We start from the raw sequence: 22,337 nt of genomic DNA, 5'->3' as shown, positions 1-22,337 counted from the left end.
TTACCTCCTAAATATGTCTTATATTTGTTCCTTTCTCTCCATCCCCACTACTGCTGCTCTAGTTCAGGTTCTCATCATCTTATGCCCAGATTATTAGAATAAACCAGTTTAACCTCTACTTGACCATGAGAACAATCCTTATACTATGTAAATCAGCTTATAACACTGCCAAGTTAAAAAAAGAAACAATGAATCCTCATGGCCTATGGTACTCTTCAGGATCTGCTTCCAGCCTATTTGTTCCACACCCAGCTACAAAGCCATTCTCCATTACACAAACAACAAGAAATCAACTTTAACATATAGTATGATGAACTCACTGGGAAGTAAAGGTTGGTGTGTATTTTGAATAAGCAACACTTTCTTTTAAACATAACATCACCTGTAGCAAACTAAAAGCAGATAAAAAACATGAGACATCATAGTCAAAAGAAAGTGTGGCAATTACTTACAGCTTCATGTAGCTCTTCATGCTGGCAGCATGATTTTGGAATGCTGATGGACTCTTCAGGCCCAGAAGTATTAAGCAAGGTCTCTTCTAGCTCAATTTCTTTCTCAAGTTTTACTAATACTGGTGGCTCAATTCCATATCTGAAAAAGCAACCAGGAGATCTGATCATTCAATCAAATTTTGGCCCAAGCACTTCCCTGTATATCTTGACAGATTACATTTTATTTTTAAAGCAAAGTCTGTATGATTTTCTTCTAGCAAATGTCTCACTGGGATGTCTGGAAATGCTTTTTAATTGCTAAAATCTGGATTACAATCTTCACATCATAGCATATATCTGACTACTGGATGCTTCCAACCAATATTCAACCTGATATCCTGAGAGGCACTGTTATAACCAGCTTGTGAATAAAGACAAGGCTAGGAGAGCCATGGAGGACACCAAGCCTTAGCCTTATTATCAGATCCTTTTTGTGTACCCAGGACTTGCCATTTCCTTACCTGAACTGATATTAGACTACATGTTTTTACCCTAGTCTTAATCTAAGAAATTTAAGTAATCACTTTTATAATTTATTATTAATAAAGAAAAAAAATTTTTTTTTTTTATATGAGAAAGCAGATGTCGACACATGGCACAGCTCAGGAAAACAAAGTTATCAAAGAAAAAAATAGGAAATTGGGTTATTTTACTTCAAGACTTTCTTTTCTTTATAGAAGATACTGGTCTCAATTAAAGTAGTTTAGAAAATGTTTATAATATTGAAATTCTGAAATATTGTGGGACACATACCTTGACACAATTCGACCAATTTCAAGAAGACAAAGATACACCTGCCTTGGATCTTTGTGCAAAACTGAAAAATAAGACCACATATTTTAAAAAGCAAAAATAATTAAAAAAAAAAATTCTGACACAGAAGAGAGTAAAGGAGAAGACAATAAAGATAGCAGTTTTAATGTATAGAGAAGGCTTAGAAAAGGCACTTTAATTTTCTCTCTATATTGTTATCTTTCATAAATATTTTAAAAAACCAGGCTAACAAGAAGAGAATGAAAACTTGCCACGGGCCCTCATTAGTGTAGCATTTTAATTCTAAAAAACTATATACTTCAGATCTCTCAATAAGAGAAACTGTTAGTAGAGATAATATCACCTCAATTTTGTTCTAAACTATTTTTAACATACGACTATGTAGTGATAGCCTTCTCAAACGCTTTCAAAAATAGAAAAGGAAAAAGCACTTCCTAACTGATTTTCTGACATCCATGTTACCCTTATACCAAAGCCAGACTAAGACATGAAAAAAGGAAACTACAGAATATTCAGAAAAATATCCCTTCTGAATATAGATTAAAAAATCATCAGCAAAATACCGAAATGAATCCAAGAGCATATAAAAAGGATTATATGCCATGACCTAGGAGGATTTATCCCAGGAATGCAAGGTTGGTCCAATACATATAAATCAATGTAATATACCACATTTATAAAAGAATAAAAACCCACATAATTATCTCAATTGATGCAGAAACAGCATTTAGCAAAATCTAACACCCTTTCATGATAAAAGCACTCAACAAACTAGGAATAGAAGAGAATGTTCTCAGTCTGATAAAGGGCATCTGTAAAAAACCCACAGAAAGCATCATACACAATGGTGAAAGACTAAAAGCTTTCCTCCCAAGATCAGGAACAAGGCAAGGATGCCCACACTTATCACTCTTATTCAATATTATACTGGATATTCTAGCCAAGGTAATTAGGCAAGAAAAATAAATAAAAGGCATCTAGATTGGAGAGGGAGGAAAACTATCTCTGTTCATGGATGACATGTTCCAATGTACAGAAAACCCTAAAGAACCTACAAAAAAACTATTAGAGCTGATAGACAAATCCAGCAAAGTTGTTGGATACAAGATCAATTTCTATACACTGGCAATAAACAATCTGAAAATGAAACTAAGAAAACAGTTCCATTTACAAGAGCTTCAATAGGAATACAATACTTTGTAATAAGTGTAACCAGAGAAATGTAATACTTGTACACTGAAAACTACAAAGCACTGTTGAAAGAAATTAAAGAAATATAAATAAATGGAAAGACATCTTGTGTTCACAGACTGAAAGACTTAGTGTTGTTAAGATGGCAATACTTCCCAAATTGATCTACAAATTCAATGTAGTCTCTATCAAATTCCAACAGCCTTTTTTTCCCCCCCCGGGAAATGGAAAAGCTGATCCTAAATGGAAATGCAAGGGACAAAGAACAAAATAACCAAAAAAAACAAAGTTGGAGGATTCAAACTTTCAGTTTTAAAACTTAACCATAAATTTATAGTAATCAGGAAAGTGTGTCACTGACCTAAGGATAGCCATATAGACCAATGAGGTAAAATTGGGGTCCAGAAATAAATCCATGGTAAAATGAGTTTTGACAAGGATGCCAGGTCAATTCAGTGAGAAAAGAACAGTATTTTCAAAAAACGATGCAGGGACAACTAGGTATTCACAGGCAAAAGGAATTTGGAAACCCTGGTGGCATAGCAGTTAAGAGCTACAGCTGCTAACCAAAAGGTCAGCAGTTTGAATCCACCAGGCGCTCCTTGGAAATTCTATGGGGCAGTTCTACTCTGTCCTGTAGGATCACTATGAGTCGGAATCAACTTGACGGCAACAGGTTTGGACCTTACACCATCCACCACTCATCTGTCAGTTTGTCTTACTGTGGTGGCTTGTGTACTGCTGTGACAGTGAAACCTATGCAACCAGTATTTCAAATACCAACAGGGTCACTCATGGTGGACAAGTTTCAGCAGAGTTTCCAGAATAAGACAGACTAGAAAGAAGAACCTGGCAATCTACTTCTAATAAAATTGGGCAGTGAAAACCTTATGAATAGCAGCAGAACTTTCTCTGATATAGTGCCAGAAGATGAGCCCCTCAGGTTGGATGGCACTCAAAATATGAATGGGGGAGAACTGCCTCCTCAAAGTAGTTAACCTTAATGATGTGGATGGAGTAAAGCTTTCGGAACACTCATTTGCTGATGTGGCTTGACTCAAAATGAGAAGAAACAGCTGATAACATCCACTAATAACTGGAACATGAAACGTACAAAGCATGACTCTAATAAAATTAGAAGTCATCAAAATGAAATAGAACATGTAAAGATTGATATCCTAGGCATTAGAGAGCTGAAATGGACTGGTACGGGCCATTCTGAATTGGACAACCTTATGGTCAACATTGCCGGGGATAGCAAATTGAAGAGGAATAGTGTCACATTCACTGCCAAAAAGAATAATTCAAGATCTATGCTAACTCAAATTCAGGTAAAAAGATCAGACTTAATGGTCTGACAGAGACTGCAGGAACCCCAGAAACTATGATCCCCAGATGCACTGTTAACCCAGAACTGAAACCAGTCCTGAAGCCCAATCTTCAGACAAAGATTAGACAGGACTATGAAACAAAAAATAACACATGTGAGGAACGTGCTTCTTAGTGTGCTGACCAAATAATTTAGGAAGCTGGACTATATGACGAACACGGCATCAGGATTGGAAGAAGATTCATTAACAACCTGCATTATGCAGATGACACAACCTTGTTTGCTGAAAGTAAGAGGATTTGAAGCACTTACTGACGAAGATCAAAGACCACAGCCTTCAGTATGGGTCACACCTCAACATAAAGAAAACAAAAATCCTCACAACTGGACCAATAAGCAATATCATGATAAATGAAGAAAATACTGAAGTTTTCAAGGATTTCATTTTACCTGGATCCACAATCAACACCCATGGAAGCAGCAGCCAAGAAATCAAACAACGTATCACATTGGGCAAATCTACTGCAAAAGGCCTCTTTTAAGTGTTAAAAAGCAAAGATGTCACTTTGAGGACTAAGGTGAGCCTGACTCAATTCATGGTATTTTCAATTGCCTCATATGCATGCGAAAGATGGATAATGAATAAGGAAGACTGAAGAAGAAATGATACCTTTGAATTATGGTGCTGGCGAAGAATGTTGAATATACTATGGACTGCCAAAAGAACGAACAAATCTGTCTTGGAAGAAGTATAGCCAGAATGCTCCTTATAAGGAAGGATGGGGAGACTATGTCTCACATACTCTGAACATGTTATCAGGAGGGACCAGTCCCTGGAGAAGGACATCCAGCTTGTCAGAGGGTCAGTGAAAAAGAGGAAGACCCTCAAAGAGATGGATTGACACAGTGGCTGCAAAAATGGGCTCAAGCATAACAATGATTGTGAGGATAGCTCAGAACCAGGCGGTATTTCGTTCTATTGTACATACGGTCACTGTGAGTTGGAACTGACTTGATAGCACCTAACAGCAACACCTTAAACAAATATTAACTTAACAAGACCTTACACAAATATAAATATATAAGAAACTCAAAATGGATCAAAGGCCTAAATGTAAGAGCTAGAACTATAAAACTCTTAAAAGAAAACAGGTGAAAATCTGCATGACCTTGGGTCAGGCAATGGCTTTTTTACATATAACACCAAACACTTAAGCAATCAGGGTAAAAATAGATAAACTGGGTTCATCAAAATTAACTTTTGTGTATGAAAGGACACTATCAAGAAAGTGAAAAGACAATCAACAGACTGGTAGAAAATATCTGCAAATCATGCATCTGGTGAGGGCCTTGTATTGAGACTATATAAAGAACTATTAAAAGTCAACAATAGAAAGACAAATAATTCAATTAAAAAATGGACAAAGGAACTGAGTAGACTTTTCTCCAATGAAGACATACAAATATCCAATAATCACATGAGAAAATGGTCAACATCATTATTCATTAGGAAATTCGAACCCAAACCACTGTAAGATGCCACTTCATACCTAATGGGATGGCTATCATCAAAAACCTGAGTGGCAAGGATGTGGAGAAAATGAACTATCATGCATTGCTGGCAGGAATGTAAAGTGATGAAGCCACTGTGGAAAACAGTTTGGTGATTCCTTAAAAATTCCTTAATGTTTAAAACTAAACATAGAACTACTGCTAGGTATGTATACAAGAGAATGGAAATTATAGGTTAACTCAAAAATGTGTACATGCATGTTCATAGCAGCATTATTTATAATTGCCAAAAATTGGAAATACCCCAAATTTCCATCAGCTGAATAGATAAACCGAATGTAGTATATCTACACAATAGAATAATATTCAACCATTAAGAGGAATGAAGCAGTGATACGTACTATAATATGGATGAGTGTAAAAGTATTATGCTAAGTGAATGAAGTCAGGCACAAAAGGCCACGTTACTATATGATTCCATTTACATGAAAGGTCCAGAATAGGCAAATCCATGGAGAATGAGAGTAGGTAAGTGGTTTCCAAGGTATGGGGGAGAGGGAGTAACTGGGACTAATAGCTAACAGTTGCAGGTTTTCCTTTTGGGATGATGGAAATGTTCTGGAATTAGACAGTGGTGATGATTGCACAACACAGTGAATATACTAATGCCACTGAATGGTAAACTTTATGTTATATAAAGTCTATCTAGCTCTATTAAAAAAGGATCTTAAATGCTAAGCCTAATAGTTAAAGTACAAGTAAAAAGGGATTTCCTTAAGGAAAACAAACAAACTGATCATTAAAACTCACGCTAAATGCACAGATAGAGTATTTGTGGGTTGTCTGTCTTTTCTGTTCCTGTCTTTAAAGTTAGAAACACTACAAACTTCCAGACACTAACCTAATAATGGTATATGTGACGAATTGCATATATACTGACTCCCCCAGTGGAAATGGCAGTTGCTGTTTGATTTACGAACAGCATCTATGATATGCCCCAAGCGCAGAGTGTACTCTTTCAAAACAATAAAAAGGCCTATATTTGAGTTTAAAAGCCACACTAATAAAAGCGTTTATCCTGAAATTTTTACTAAACTTTTTTTCTAAACATTTTGAAGTTGCTTTGAGTTCCTAGCAAAATATAAAAAACTGAGAGGCTCATCTCCAAGACTCTGGAGAGTGAAACATTAGCTCATCAGTTTAATTCCTATCATTGACAATGCTTTATTTGGTCCTATACTGCCCTTCGGGACAGTTAGAAGATGCCTTCTACTGAGAATGAGAAATACACAACAATCTTATATCCTTTCAAAAGCACTACACTGGAAACTAGAGATTCAAAGCATTTCCTCTTCCCTTTGATCTCTAGAAGCTGTATGTGATATTAAATCAACTACCATGTCAATAAAGGTCAGCATACCTGGACTGAAACACGGTATAAACTAGAGGGGGTCGGTGAATAGCAATCCACTGGATAGATGTATAAGGAACAAATTACCCAGCAAACAAGGTATGCATGGTCTTACTTGTGCTTATTTACTCATCTGTAGTACACAAATTTCACCTGTTTCTCACCACAGATATGGTGAAAGCCATGTGAAATTGTGCACTACAGATTAATATGGAAACACAAGTAAGCCCGTGCGTACCTTGCTTACTGGTTAATCCGCTCCTGATCGTATCAGCAGTGTACCAAAGTGGTGGCAGTGGGAGTGGCCTGCCCTGTGTGCAGGCAATAAGAGTGTGCACTGACAGTAAAGAATTTAAAAACAATAATAAAATCCACTAAAGGTTAAGTTTGTTTTTTTTTTTATGAACCAGCAATTCTAAACAAGGTCAGTGATAAAATACTACTCTCTATCAGTGCTACCATGGTCCCGTCCCTGGTATGCTACTGTTACTATAACATTACAAATTCTGAAAGGAAAAAAAAAAAAAATTATATATACACACACATACATACATACATATGTGTATACATGTGTATGTGTATATATATAAACTTTGCGAAAAAATATATATAGTCTGAAACTTAGTCATATGACTACCACTTCAGTCACTGCACAGATGCTTCTGTCGACTTAAAGGAAATGAGAAAATATGTCAATAGTTCTTTAGAAGAACATGACTTTTCACAATGAATTGCCAAAAGCATTAATCCATTTAGATAATCAAGTTGGCAGCTGTTGTTTACAAGGTAAATTTAAAAATTGGGAGCACACATCACTTGGCCTTCTATTATTTCTGTAATTATCTGGTTAAAGAGAAATTGCTAGAAATTTATACTTGGTAGAGTAATTCTTGATGAAAGCATTAATTAGCAATGGTCCAGAACCTTCCTGAAACTGACTTTCTTAGGAAGTAAAATATTTTAGGGCATTCTAGATATATAAACTCTTTCTTTAACTACAAGTAAAAAGCTTAATATACTTGATTTAGAATCTGATTTTCCAATTACTTCACATATATTTAAAGTATAAAATTTTCTAGGAAAATGAGATGTGCCATTTAACTCCTAATCTGAAAAGGAAAATTAGAAGTGAGGAAAACAAAAATACCCTAATAAACATTAAAAAAACAAAATAAAACAGTAACAATAGCAAAACTTACCTAAACCTTCAGATTCAAAGAGATAAGTCTCATCAACCCCAATGTGCCTACACCAGTGAAGGAAGTTGGCAGTATTGTCTCTAGCAAAGAATGAGCCTGATGGAGCATCTTTCTTACAGGGTACTTTTCTCGTTGGAAAATTCTGGAAAGGACAAAAAGAAAAGAAAACCTTTAAGTATGCATCATTGGCATTTTCATTAGGGAACCATTTCAATACTACAAATAAAAGTTCAACTCATTGAATATAACTAAAAAGAATACAACATTAGGAGAAAAAAGTTATCTTCAAAAATTATTTTACATTAAGCATATTCCAGAAAATGATTCCTAGGAAAACAATCTGGTCAAAATTAGGAGGAGGATCAAGCTTTTCTAACCTTACTCTTTTGAAAGTGACATAAGAATCATAATTAAAAACAAAAATAATGGCATTTTAATAATTCCAAGAACATTTCTATGGTACATCTCTCGATACATAGCTCAAGTTGAATACAAACAACATTACTGCTAATGTTAAAGGTTAACAGACATGCTCATTTTTGCTTACTTCCTTAAATGCAGATTCATAAATCTCAGATTCATGGTTCTGAGCCTCTTGAAGAAACTACCTAATAAGGAAGTAGTAACCCATTCTTAGTTCAAGTTCTTTGAAAACTGATGGTGTGTTAGAGAATCTTGATTTTTTTTTAATTATCTGGCCCAAGAGTATTTAGATTGCCCTCCTAAGGCTGAGAGTTTTTTGTTTAAAATTTTTGTTTGAATAAGCCATCTGTGCATGATCTTAAAAACACGCAAAGGGTACAATAGGGTAGGGTACTACGTCTCCCTCCCATCTCTACCCCTTGGTTCCTCTCCTTAGAGACAGCCACTGTTACCAGTTTCTTCCTGTTGGTATTACTTTCCAGGATTAAAACAGCCTTGTGAGTTTTTTTTTTTTTCCTGACTATATATATATGATCATGCAAAAACAAAACAATACAGCCAAATACAAATATGGTCAGCATCACCTAAAATCTTCTCATCCACATTTTGGTATCTCTATGCATGTATCTACACATAACCTACATCTATGAAATGTTTTAAAACATCTTATTCTGTTGTCTGATGGGTGTGCATGTATGCATACACACGTGCGCACTTTTTCAATGTGACTGACGTATATCACCCACTGCCCCCCAAAAAGATGATACTGCTTTATATTTCTACCAACAGTACATCAGTATCCAGACCCCAAACTCTTGAAAACACCTATATTTGATGAAGAAAGGAAATGTTATCCACTTCAAATCATGACTGCAGAGTCCACAGAGGAAACCTATCTAAAAAAATTATTTATTCAATTAATATTTATAGAACTTACCACTAAGGCAATATATGAAGAGTATAAAGAAGGTAACAACCACAGTTGTGTTAAATATGTGCCGGGAACTATCATAAGCTCTTTTCTCATTTAACCATCACAACAATCCTGTAAGGAAGGTACTATTATTATGAAGAAGAGCTAGCTACTAGATCTCTACTGTGTACCAGGCACTATGCTAGGCACCATATAGATATTATCACATTTAATTTCATTGAGCCCTCACAAATACATCATATGAGATAAACGTTAACATTGCCATTTTACAAATAAAGACATCCTCCAGATGCCCAGAAAGGTTAAGTAAATTATCCAGTGTCTCCCAGCTAGCTGGGGTGGAAGTTTACAACCTTGTAGAAATAATAAGAAATATACATAAACAAATTATAAAATCACAGACAGGGCAGTGTTTCATTGTTGTACGTAGGGTCGCTATGAGTCGGAACCGACTTGACGGCACCTAACAATAACAACAACCCTCTCTTTTACCATTCCTCGCCTCACTCAAACATTTACTTACCCCTGATTCTTCAGAGTTGCACGTTTTCACCATGTCCTGAAGAACAGCAATCAGTTGGCATAACAGTACTCCATTATCAAGTTCTTCCAGTAATCTTTCTGCCTTAACTTCAGTACCTAAAAATATACTTCAAAGTTATGATTCTTCTATAAACAGTAAATTCAAACAATATGGTAAAAATTTAAACAGAATCAGGTTATAGCTGAAACACTAGACAAATATCTGATCAGATTCCAAGTACTTACTCTTGGAAGGAAGCGTTAAAACAAATGTCAAACTAAATGAAACACAACTGAAGCAAAAGTGTCTGTGATGGGGAAGTACAGAGAAAATTGATATCTGTTTTGTCTCATTTTATAAACCCTAAGTATTTTGTTTTTTAATATTCACTGCTAAGGCTCACTTTTGATTCACAGTACATCACTCCTGCTGGCACAAGAGAAAAATGCTCTACAAATGATGGACTTTGTTGCAATTCAAAAATTACAGATAATCACACAAGAACATGCAGAGAACACCAACTTTTCACCTCTAACATGTCTTTTATAGATGCATTATTATTGCATAGTGGACTTTAAAAATTATCCAAATCATGAAATTGGTATCAGATGATTAGAGGGAGCGTTTGGTGTGTGTTTAATTATTTTGGGAGGGTCACACGTGGGCTTTAGGATATACTCTTTCATGAAAACCTTGGGATGCTATATGAAATTCTGTATTAAATATGAATTTTTTCTGGAGAGAAAGTTCAGAGCGCTCATCACATTCTCCAATTGAGTGAAGAACTACAAGAATGCCAAATATTCTCAACCTGAGGCCTCTTCCTAGGTTTCATATGCCTCTACCCCTCAAAGCCTCAGAGATACTAATCATTTTAACAAGTCCCATGCCTTATAAAGATTAAGGAAAATAACTAATCAAAAAAAAAAAAAATCAAATAGAGATTTAAAAATCAGACTTATATACGTAAAAAAAAAAATCTAATATTAACAATGAAAATGGTACTATTCAAAGTTTACTGACCTCTTCAGTTAAACCTCAAATTTTCTTACTATTCAAGCCTCAAGGTTTCAGGGTAAATCAGAGTTTGTTAAGAACAAAGACATTGAATATTTTATTCGCTAGAGTATCCCAGGCCTCTAGAACATTCACCCTTGACAGAAGATAAGGTTCTCAATAAATATTGATTAAGCAAGAGAACACAATTTTGGGTCTCTTTTCAAGCCTTACCTAATAAACCAGATAACCAGATTGACAGGTCTTCCTGCATAGGTAACAGGCTGGCTTCATGCCTCACAGCTATCCACTCATCATACTGACAAACATCAGCCAAGCCTGGTCCATGTCTGGGAGTCAGAGGACTTCGCGGACTTAGAGGCAGATCTTCTCCAAACCACACCTAGAGAGAACATCAATCAACCTTTGTTAAAAGTCATCATAATCTATATCTATTTTAAGTGCTGAATTATAAACAGTAACATAATATACACATAAAACCACAACAACTCACAGGAAATACATAAAGATGAATTATAAACCATATATAATATACCGTATTTTTAAGCAAATAAATGCGCCTTCTACGTCTGTTTGCCAAATGCGCCTTCCCCCTTCATGAGGTATTTTCTTAAGTGTGCTATGCTAATTTTTTTTTACAGCAACATGTAAAAAACTTGGCATAGCAGCGCATATGAAAATACCTAGCAGGGGGAAGGCACATTTGGCAAACATAGAAAGTACATGTTATTTTAATAAAAATACGGTGCATGTATAAAAGTACAGCAGCTCATAGAAAATATATAAATATGAATCATTGCTGCTCTTCAATACATGGTGAAAAATGCACAGAAAATGTATACACATAAAACTACAGGAGCTCATACAAGCAAACTATTAGTCCAGATACTTGAGACATTTTCAATATTCAATATTGTGGTCCATATAAGTGAATCCTTAATTAATGAACACATTAAACTATCGAGCAAAGTGAGTAAAGGTCAACAAATAAGAATTTTTCCTTGACTTGTTAGCTGAGTAATTTTAACAAGTTACTCAACCAGAGTTTCAGCATCTCAGCTATAAAATGAGTTAATGATACCTGCCTTAGAAGATGTATCTTTGTAGTACCTAGCATTGGGTACTACAGAAACTCAATAATTAATATTTGCTGAATGAATGAATAGCATTCTGTAAACTTTAAAGCACAGTAAGAGTGTCATCTAAAAAGAAAAGAATTTCCACTTTGGTTTAAAACGGGTTGGCAAGCTACAGCGTACAGGGCAAATCCAATCTGCCACCTGTTTTTGTATGGCACACAAGCGAAGAATGGTTCTTATATTTTAAAATGGTTATTATATAAGAACCTAGATAATAGTCTTGAGTTTTCCTATTGGCCCTCAAAGCCTAAAATATTTACTGCCTGGTCAACCTCTGGTTTAGAATAAAAATACACACACACATACTATCAAAACACTTGCAAAATTTTGAAATACAGTAAAACTGCCCCACAGGGTTTGCAAGGAGCGCCTAATGGATTCGAACTGCTGACCTTTTGCTTAGTAGCCGTAGCTCTTAACTGCTACACCACAAGGGTTTCCTTGAAATATAATTAGATACGCTTTAATATTAGACTATTTATAGAAAAGGCTGTATCAACACTTCAAATTGTGACAACAATCAGGTCATCACAAAAAAAGTCAGTTTTTAACAAAGCCATAAATAGCCCTTGTCCTTCCCCTTCCTGAGCAATTCAGGAAGGAGTATTAGAGCCCAAGTGAAGAGGAAGTCTTCATGGGTGAGGGAGGGGCTGGTGAGTAGAATGGAGAGTCAGAGCTTCAAAAAGGTAAGATGGGCCTCATGCATGAGGACAGCCCTGTGCAGGGTGTCAGACCCTGATTAGGATGAAAAGGGTGTCTGTGGGGGTGGGGGAATGTCCCAGTGCAGGCTGTCAGAACCCAGGTACGATGGTTAATTTTATGTGTCAACTTAGCTAGGCCATGGAGCCTAGTTGTTGGTAAAACACTAGTTACTTGCTGTTATAATTACATGTGATTAAATCTACCGGCCTCAAGTAAAACTGATCACCTACCACAATGCATGTGGAGCTCAAACAGTTGAAGGTCAAAGGGAAAAAAGGGACTTTCTCTAGAGCAGACTATAAAAAGACACGTTGACCAGTGGATTTTAGGACACAAGCCTGAACATGTGAGCCAATTCTTTGAAGTAAATCAACCGATCAATGTCTGTGTATGTGTGTATTACTTATTCTGTCTCTTTAGAGAACCCAAAAACACCAAGTGAGGTAAGAAGGGTAACCATCAGTGTGTGAGGGAGAAGGGAGGTAACAACCACAATGGGAGACTGGTTACATGCTGTTGTTAGGTACCATCAAGTTGATTCTGACTCATAGTGACCCTGTGTACCACAGAACAAAACACTGCCTGGTCCTGTGCCATCCTCACAATCATTGCTATGTTTGAGCCCACTGTCGCAGACCCTGTGCCAATCCATCTTGTCAAGAGTCTTCCGATTTTTCCCTGACCCTCTATTTTACCAAGCACGATGTCTTTCTGCAGGCACTGGTTCCTCCTGATAACATGTGCAAAGTACATGAGACAAAGTCTAGCCATCCTAGCTTCTAATGAGCATTCTGCCTATACTTCTTCCAAGACAGATTTGTTAGTTCTTCTGTCACTCCAATGGTATATTCAATATTCTTCACCAACACCATAATTCAAAGACATCAATTCTTCTCCAATTCTCCTTATTCACTGTCCAGCTTTCACATGCATATGAAGCAACTGAAAACACCACGGCTTGGGTCAGGTGCACTTGAGTCCTCAAATTCACATTATTGCTTTTTAACACTTTAAAGAGGTCTATTGCGGCAGATTTCCCCAATGCAATATGTCATTTGATTTCCTGACTGCTTCTTCCGCAGGCGTTGTTGGGGATCCAAGTAAAATGAAATCCTTAACAACTTCAGTATTTTCTCCATTTATCATGATGTTGCTTATCTGTTCAGCTGCGAGGATTTTGGTTTTCTTTATGTTCAGGTGTATTCCATACTACTATTTAGTCTTTGATCTTCAACCATAAGTGCTTAAAGTCCTCTTTCTTTTTAGCAAGCAAGGTTGTATCATCTGCATATTACAGGTTGTTAATGGGTCTTCCTCCAATCCTGATGCCATATTCTTCTTCATATAATCCAGTTTCTCAGATTATTTGCTCAGCATACAGATTGAATAAGTATGGTAAAAGGATACAACCACGACGGACACTTTTCCTGATTTTAAACCACGCAGTATTCCCTTGTTCTGTTCAAGTGACTGACTCTTGGTCTATCTACATGTTCCTCATGAGCACAATTACGTGTTCTGGAATTCCTACTCGTTGCAAGGCTATCCATAATTTGTTATGATCCACGCAGTTGAATGCCTTTGTATAGTCAATAAAACACAGGTAAACATCTTTCTGGTATTCTCTGCTTTCAGCCAAGTTCCATCTGACATCAACAATGTCAATCCCTCAATCCACATCCTCTTCTGAATCCCTCTTAAATATCTAGCAGTTCCCTGCCAATATACTGCTGCAACTGTTTTTGAATTATCTTCAGCAAAATTTTACTTGTGTGCGATATTAATGGCATTGTTCAATAATTCCAACACACTGTTGGATCACCTTTCTTTGGAATGGACACAATTATGGATCTCTTCCAGTAGTTGGTCAGGCAGCTATCTTCCTAACTTCTTGGCATAGACGAGTAGCACTTCCAGTGCTGCAGCCGTTTGTTGAAACATCTCAATTGGTATCCCACCAATTCCTAAAGCCTTGTTTTTTGCCAGTGCCTTCAGTGCAGCTTGGACTTCTCCCTTCAGTACCATCAGTTCTTGATCATATGCTACCTTCCGAAACAGCTGAACGTCGACCAATTCTTTTTGGTACACTGACTCTGTGTATTCCTTCCATCTTCTTTTGATGCTTCTTGTATCGTTCAAGATTTTCCCAGTAGACTACTTCAATAATTCAGCTCAAGGCTTGAATTTTTTCTTCAGTTCTTTCAGCTTGGGAAATACTGAGTGTTTTCTTCCCTTTTGGTTTTCTAATTCTAGGTGTTTGCTCATTTTATTATAATACTTTGTCTTCTTGCACCACGCTTTGAAATCTTCTGTTCAGCTCTTTTGACTTCATCATTTCTTTCATTCCCTTTAGATTCTCTGTGTTCAAGAGAAAGTTTCCAAGTCTCTTCTGAATGCACTCTGGTCTTTCTTTCCTCTTTTTAATGACCTTTTGCTTTCTTCATATATGGTGTCCTTGATGTCATTCCAGAACTCATCTGGTCTTCAGTCATTAGTGTTCAATACATCAAATCTATTCTTGAGATGGTATCTAAATTCAGGTGGGATATATTCAAGCTCAGATTTCAGCTCCAGTGGACTTGCTTTAATTTTCTTCAGCTTCAGCGTGAACTTGCATATGAGCAATTGGTGGTCTATTCCACAGTCTGCCCCTGGCCTTGCTCTGACTGATGATGTTGAGCTTCTCCATCGTCTCTTTTCACAGACGGAGTCGATTTGATTCCTGTGTATTCCATTTGGCAAGTTACACCTGTACAGTCATCGTCATGTTGTCAGAAAAAAGATATCTGCAATGAAGAAGTCCTTGGTCTTACAAAAGTCTATCACTTGATCTGTCATTTCTATCACCAGGGCCACATTTTCCAACTACTGATCCTTTTCTTTGTTTCCAACTTTCACATTCCAATCCCCAGTAATTATCAATGTATCTTGATCACATGTTTGATCAATTTTAGACTGTAGAAGTTGATATAAATCTTCAATTTCTTCATCTTTGGCACTAGTAGTTGGTGCATAAATTTGAATAGTCATATTAACTGGTCTTCCTTGTAGGTGTATAGAAATTATCCTATCACTTACAGTGTTGTGCTTCAGGATTGATCCTGAAATGTTCTTTCTGATGATGAATTTGACACGTCTTCAATTTGTCATTCCCGGCAAAGTAGACAGTATGAATATCTGATTCAAAATGACAAATACCAGTCCATTTCAGCTCACTAATGCCTAGGATATCTTCATGCGTTCCATTTTATTTTTGACAACTTCCAGTTTTCCTGGACTTATCCACTGTACATTCTACATTCCTATTATTAATGGAGGTCTGCAGCTGTTTCTCATTTTCAGTCATGCAACATCAGCAAATGAAGGTCCTGAAAGCTTTACTCTATCCACGTCATTAAGGTTGACTCTACTTTGAAGAGATAGTTCTTCCCCAATTTTATTTTTATTGCCTCCAACCTGAAGGACTCATCTTCCAGCACTATATTAAATAATGTTCCACTGCCATTCATAAGGTTTTCACTGGCCAATTTTTTGTAGATTGCCAGGTCCTTCTTCCTAGTCTGCCTTAGTTTGGAAACTCTGCTGAAACCTGTCCACTATGGTTGACCCTGCTAGTATTTGAAATACTGGAGGCATAGCTTCTAGCATCACAGCAACATAGAAGCCACCACAGTATGAAAAACTGACAGACAAGTGGCAGCTGTCAGATGAGTGGTAGTTACAGGGGGATTTATCAAAATGGAGCCAGGTTTCTCACTGCCAGAGAAGAGATGAACAAATATGGAATAAAAGAAAACTAGAATGAATCCTATAGTGTTGGATAAGAATTGGGAGGTATTGATGTCAAATCTTGGTTTTAAATTGCTATAGATACATATAGACGCAGGTGTTTATGCATGTGTATATATATGTATTTATGTACGTATCTAGAATTATTCCCTAGTTCTATCCACCGAGAGGGCCTGAACACATCAATATCTCAGTAGCAACAAACGCACCTAGTGCCCAGATCTTGGCTTCAAAATACCATTGTCCAGTGACTTCTTAAGACAAATGGCTGACTCCAGGGCTGGAGCAAGAAAAGTAAACAATGAACCTGAAATATCTTTTGCCAGAAAGCAAAGAAGTACTTGAAAGAATGATAGGGATACACGTCGAAAGGATACAGATGCCATCTTGAAGGGATTTCTCCTGGCTAAATCAAGCATAATTTGAGCATCAAAATAAATAATGATAGAAATGGATTATAATATATAGAATAAAATATATTACCATGAGCCCAAACCAAAAAAACCAAACCTGTTGCCATTGAGTTGATTCCAACTCATAGCAACCCTACAGGACAGAGCAGAACTGCCCCAAAAGGTTCCCAAGGAGCAGCTGCTAGATTCGAACTACCGACCTTCTCGTTAGCAGCTAGGCTCTTAACCACCAGGCTCCATAAGCCCATACAGATATAAGTAAATGAATTGAAATTTAGGCAAGGAACGGGATTTTTATATAGTTTCAAAGTAACTCTTCACAAAATACTCATTACAAAGGGAAAACAAATAATTTTAGAGAAGAGAAATCTGGCATCTTAATCAAGTGATCAAGATGAATGTCATCAGTAATGGGACAAATCAAAATCATGCCACCTGCTAGGCTGCAATAATAGACAGCATCCCTCTGATATTCCTGTGAAAGATGCATAACTTGAATCTAATCATGAGAAAATATCAGGCAAACCCAAATTGAGAGACAGTCTACAAAATAACTAGTCTGTAATATTCAAAAGTGTCAAGGTCATTAAAGACAAAGAAAGATTGAGATACTGTTCCAGATGCTGAAGACTAAAGAGACATGACAGCTAAATGCAACATGTGATTCTAAACTAGGCATTGTCGGGACAACTGGCGAAAGCTGAATGTGGTCTGAGTATTAAATGGTCACACTATATTGATGCTAACTTCCTAATTCTGATGATTTTATTGTGGTTGTGTAGGAAGATCTCCTTGTTTGTGAGAAATATACACTAAAGTATTCAGAACTGATGGATCACTTAATAGCAACTTATTCTCAAATGGGTCAGACAAAGCAATTTCTCCATATGACACTTTTAAACTACTCCGTAGATTTGTGATTGTTTTAATTTTTTTAAATGGTTAAAAAAGAGGTATAAATAAAGATAATACAAAATCTACTCCTTTATTGATTCTTAACTACAGATTATTCCCCCTAAAATATATTAAATGTAGTGAGGTTTATTTAAGGCAATTCTTACTACACCAAACTAAAAGCCACGGCAACACCACAGTTAATCCAGTCTTTGAAAAAAACAAAAACTGCTTCCAATCTTGTATGATGAGAAACAAACATGTTAAAAGGAAATCCCAAGGGCAAAGAGAAAATGAACAAGAGGCAAGGAGAAGTGAAATCCAATAAAAATACCCAAAGACAAACACAAACGTAAGTCATTTGAATGATATTATTTCAAATACTAGGAGTGGGGTGTGTACTCCTAAATATATGAAGATCCTGTAAGTTTTAGGAGAAAAACAAGATGTTATTTTCCTGAATTCCCTTAAAATTATTTCAAAGGGAATATAGCAAAGATGGAGCCCTGGTGGTACAGTGGTTATAGAGCTCGGCTGCTAACCAAAAGGTCAGAAGTTCAAATCCACCACCCACTCCTTCAAAGCCTATGGGGCAGTTCTACTCTGTCCTATAGGGTAGCTATGAGTTGGAATCAACTCAACGGCAACAGGTTTGGTTTGTTAATTAATAGCAAAGATTTACTATCTAATTCTTCCCTCATAAACATTTTTTATTTCTATTTGTAATCCCAGGACTCAGTATAATGCCTGGCGCACAGTACTTGGTAAAAAATATTTGTTGAATAAGTGAGTAATGCAAATCAGCAAACGACTCTTTGTGGCATCAAAGTCTAACCTACAAATTAACATGCCATCCACCCCTATGCAATAGCTTGAGTTCAACTTTTCCTCACCACCTTTTCCTTAGTTACGCCCTCTCATCCTATAAATCCTGCCTCGGTCATTTCCATTGCTCCAATCATTACCTCAGGCAGTTTCAACTTTCTAGCTTTGCCTATTTTTGTTGGGAACAGTGGAGCAATACATTTTTTTCATTAATTCTAAAACCTTATTTTTTCAAATTATCTCATCTCCAAAACCAAGATGCACCTTATAATCAATGACATTTTACAGTCAATGAAATACGCTATTTGTCTTTTTACCATTTGGCTGAGCTAAAAGGCAGCAGGGCAGGTGCAAACGTTTGGCAAGGAAAGGTATACATGAGGAAGAGGGTGGTTTTGAAAAAGTTACATGTGAAAATGGAGAGACTACAATAACAAGAGTCATTCTAATTTCTTGACACATTACAGAGAAGAATACTTCTTGTATTCTCCTATCGTTGCAACCAAAAGACATGGGCCAATCAGTAGAGTATTAACATTGTTAAAAACTAGATGTTAATGATTCAAGCTATATGCATAAAAGTTGTTCTCAGACACACAGGAAGTTGTCATACTGTAGAAATTCTTAATCCACAGATACATAGATCAACTTGAAAAGGGCACGAACTTGCTTATATTTAGGAAAAAAATGTATGTCTAAGTACCTATGTGCCTTTTCCTAAAGAGAGAGTTCATAGCTTTTGTCACAGTCTCAAAGATCCTATGATTAAAAACAGGTTAGGAACTATTATCCATTGATTTCTAGACTATATGTTGATTCCCTAATCAGAAAGAAGGACAGAAAAGAAGGGCAAGGAAGATCTTAATGTACTAAACGAGTAAGAAATCAACTCATAACAGCTATGTATTGAATGTCTACTCTCTGCAAGAAAAAGCTGAAAATCCTAGAAAGATCTCACATTCAACAGGGAGAGAAACAAAACCTCCATAAGAGATGTCAAGGGGCTCTTGGAGAAGAATCTGTAGAGATGGATCTGTGGAATCTAGATCAGAGAAAGTTTCAGGGAACAACAAAACTATGAAAAAAGCAACAAGGTAAGAAAACATTAATGACCACTAGTGTAAAAAAAAAAAAAAAAAAGATTTTTTTTTTTTAGTGTGGTAAGCAGAAAAACATTCTCAATGCAGTGAGGAAAGAAAGCATTCTATAAGGAATCAAGAAAATATAATTGACAGCAAACAGATGACATTTCTGAGACCTGGATGAACAGGGAATAAATAGAAGTAAACAGATCAAAAATGGTTTTGAGTATGAAGGAGTTCCAAATCTAGTGAGTGTGAATGTGAGAGGATACAACCTTATGAAAGACTGCCATGGACTCCCAAGTCCCAAAAAGAAAGCAGTACAACGGAATTCTTTATTACTAGAGTAGAAAAATATAGCTGATAGGCAGTACAAGCAGGATCACATTCAGGGTTGTTCTTAGCCTTCTGATAAATAAATTCTATTCCCTAGGCTGTCATTTACTGTTATCTTGATTATTGTTGTGTGCTATGGAGTTGATTTTGACTTATTGTGATCCCATATAACAGGTAGAACTGCCCCTTAAGTTTTCCTAGGTTGTAATCTTTACGGAAGCAGGTCGCCAGGTCTTTTCTCCCACAGAGTGACTGGTGGGTGTGAACCACTGACCTTTTGGTTAGCAGCTGGGCGCTTAACCATTGTGCCACCAGGGCTCATTATCTTGATAAAACCAAATAAATAAATAAGCAAATCCATTGCCATCGAGCCGATTCCAACTCATAGTGACCCTACAGGACAGAGTAGAACTGCCCCATAGGGTTTCCAAGGTGCAGCTGGTAGATTCGAACTGTTGACTTTTGGTTAGCAGTCAAGCACTTAACCATTTCTCCACCAGGTCTCCCAATATCTTGATAAGCCGTCTTAAAAAAAGAAAGGTTTCCATGACACTATTATAATCTCCAGTTTTACATCTGGATAATTTTGTTGTACCAGTGGTACCATCAACCTTCTGAAGTGCCTACCATGCAAGCCACATTCTGTTAGGCACTTTGCACATGCTATCTCATTTATTCTTCACAACTTCCCTGCAAAATAAGTACTGCTATCCTCCACATACAGACAAGGAAGCAGAGACTTAGAGAGGTAAAGTAACTTGACACAGCCTCACAGTCAGAGTGGCAGAACTAGATCAGAATTCAAATCTGACTGACTCTAAAGTCACTTTCAAAGGCAAATTTTATCATCAGCTACTTGAATATTTCTAGGGAGATCTTCAATGTAATTTTTATCTTTAAGTTAATAATTATGTCATATATACATATTTTTATATATATATATTCAAAAGAAAGGAAACGTAAAAGGATTTAAGACTAACATAGCAAATACCAACTCTGGAAATTATTCAAATATAAAATTATTTTGATTTGTCTCAATAACCCCAACCTGACCCTCCCCCCAAAAAAAAGACAAATAAATTTTTAAAAACTCCTCCTTAAAATTTTAATTTTTAATGCCTAGTCATGTACAGGCATGTACAAATCACACACAGATTTATCTAAAATACAAATATTTATTTCACTGCAAGCTCTTTTAACTGCAAATACATACTAAATTGTAATGGGGGAAAGCTACAAAATACTTCAATTCTCTTCTAAGTGTGGTATAAATAAGATGGACCCACCACCTCTAAGGTTTTCTTTATTACTGCTAATATTCAGTACAAACAAAAGCTTCGAATCCTTTTCAGAATAAACTAGAAAGTCAAAATATATTATTCCTATTATTAAAATTTGTTGCTTAAAGAAACTAGTGGAATAAAAGCATATTGCGATGATTTTGGCATTTTCTAATTACTATAATTCAATTATATTCATTTCATAATTTAAGGAAATATTTGTCCAACAGAAACACTTACTTGAATTGCAGGCTGCATAGTCATCTATATTGGAATGAAGTTGGTTTTCTGAAAACAGAACAAAACCTTAATATGCTGACAATGACAACCACCCCATCCCCCAAATTACAAAATTTAGAATCTGCTTTAGTGCCCTATTTGAAGGAAAAACCTAAAACTTTTTCTTCTAGTTGAATAGTATGACTATACGAGAAATCAATAATCATTCCTTGCTTTTTACTTTATAAAAGTATTTCTCACATGAAAGAGGAAAACTTGAAACACACTTAAATATGCAGTTTCTGGCACTATTACCAAATTCATTCTTGAAGCAGTTGGCTTAGTAAAATAAAATTAACAATAAAACTTAGCTCGCATAAAATCCCCCAGAATTTTATTTTCCCCTGCAAACACAATGTAAATATAAATGTAATGTATAAATATAATGTAAATATCAAAACAACTGACTTTAAATATCAAATATCTCTCATCTGATCTTCACACAGAAATCATATATGGTCATCTGGACTTTTTATAAATTCACAACTGTAAGCTTATTCTGCCAGAAGACAAAAAAGATAATCAATTTTAACTGTGAAACAAAACTACTCGATGCCTTTCTATAATAATTTCTCATAAAGTATTTTCTGCAAGAGGTGCTGAAGACAAAAAAACAAAAGGAATAGCAATTTTAGCTTCAAAGCAATATTCTTGAAATCTATAAGGAAAAAATACAACTTGAATTAAGTTAGGTTAATACAATTTCTTAACGTGTTTTCAGGAAAAAAAAAGAGTTTAATAAAGCTTAGAATAATATAGACTATATAACCTAGGATTTTTAATTGCTTAAAAA

General features: G+C 36.0%; 1 protein-coding gene across 4 annotated transcripts in view; it reads right to left on the bottom strand.

Annotated features, from left to right (window-relative positions):
* Window positions 1-22,337, bottom strand: part of GAS2L3 (growth arrest specific 2 like 3) — a 44,868-nt gene that overhangs the window by 7,930 nt on the left and 14,601 nt on the right. For all 4 annotated transcript variants that reach the window (XM_049884144.1, XM_049884145.1, XM_049884146.1 and 1 more), the window contains 6 exons: window positions 21,506-21,553; window positions 11,019-11,187; window positions 9,789-9,904; window positions 7,909-8,050; window positions 1,245-1,308; window positions 453-591 (listed from right to left, as the gene is read on the bottom strand). In XM_049884144.1, the coding sequence (XP_049740101.1) occupies window positions 453-591; window positions 1,245-1,308; window positions 7,909-8,050; window positions 9,789-9,904; window positions 11,019-11,187; window positions 21,506-21,529 (654 nt within the window). In that variant the 5' untranslated portion in view covers window positions 21,530-21,553. The remainder of the gene's footprint in view (window positions 1-452; window positions 592-1,244; window positions 1,309-7,908; window positions 8,051-9,788; window positions 9,905-11,018; window positions 11,188-21,505; window positions 21,554-22,337) is intronic.

The sequence above is a fragment of the Elephas maximus genome, chromosome 4 (assembly GCF_024166365.1).
Source record: "Elephas maximus indicus isolate mEleMax1 chromosome 4, mEleMax1 primary haplotype, whole genome shotgun sequence".
NCBI classification, from domain to species: Eukaryota; Metazoa; Chordata; class Mammalia; order Proboscidea; family Elephantidae; genus Elephas; species Elephas maximus.
The sequence above is the reverse complement of the archived record's forward strand: the minus strand, read 5'-3'. Positions and strand labels throughout refer to the sequence as shown.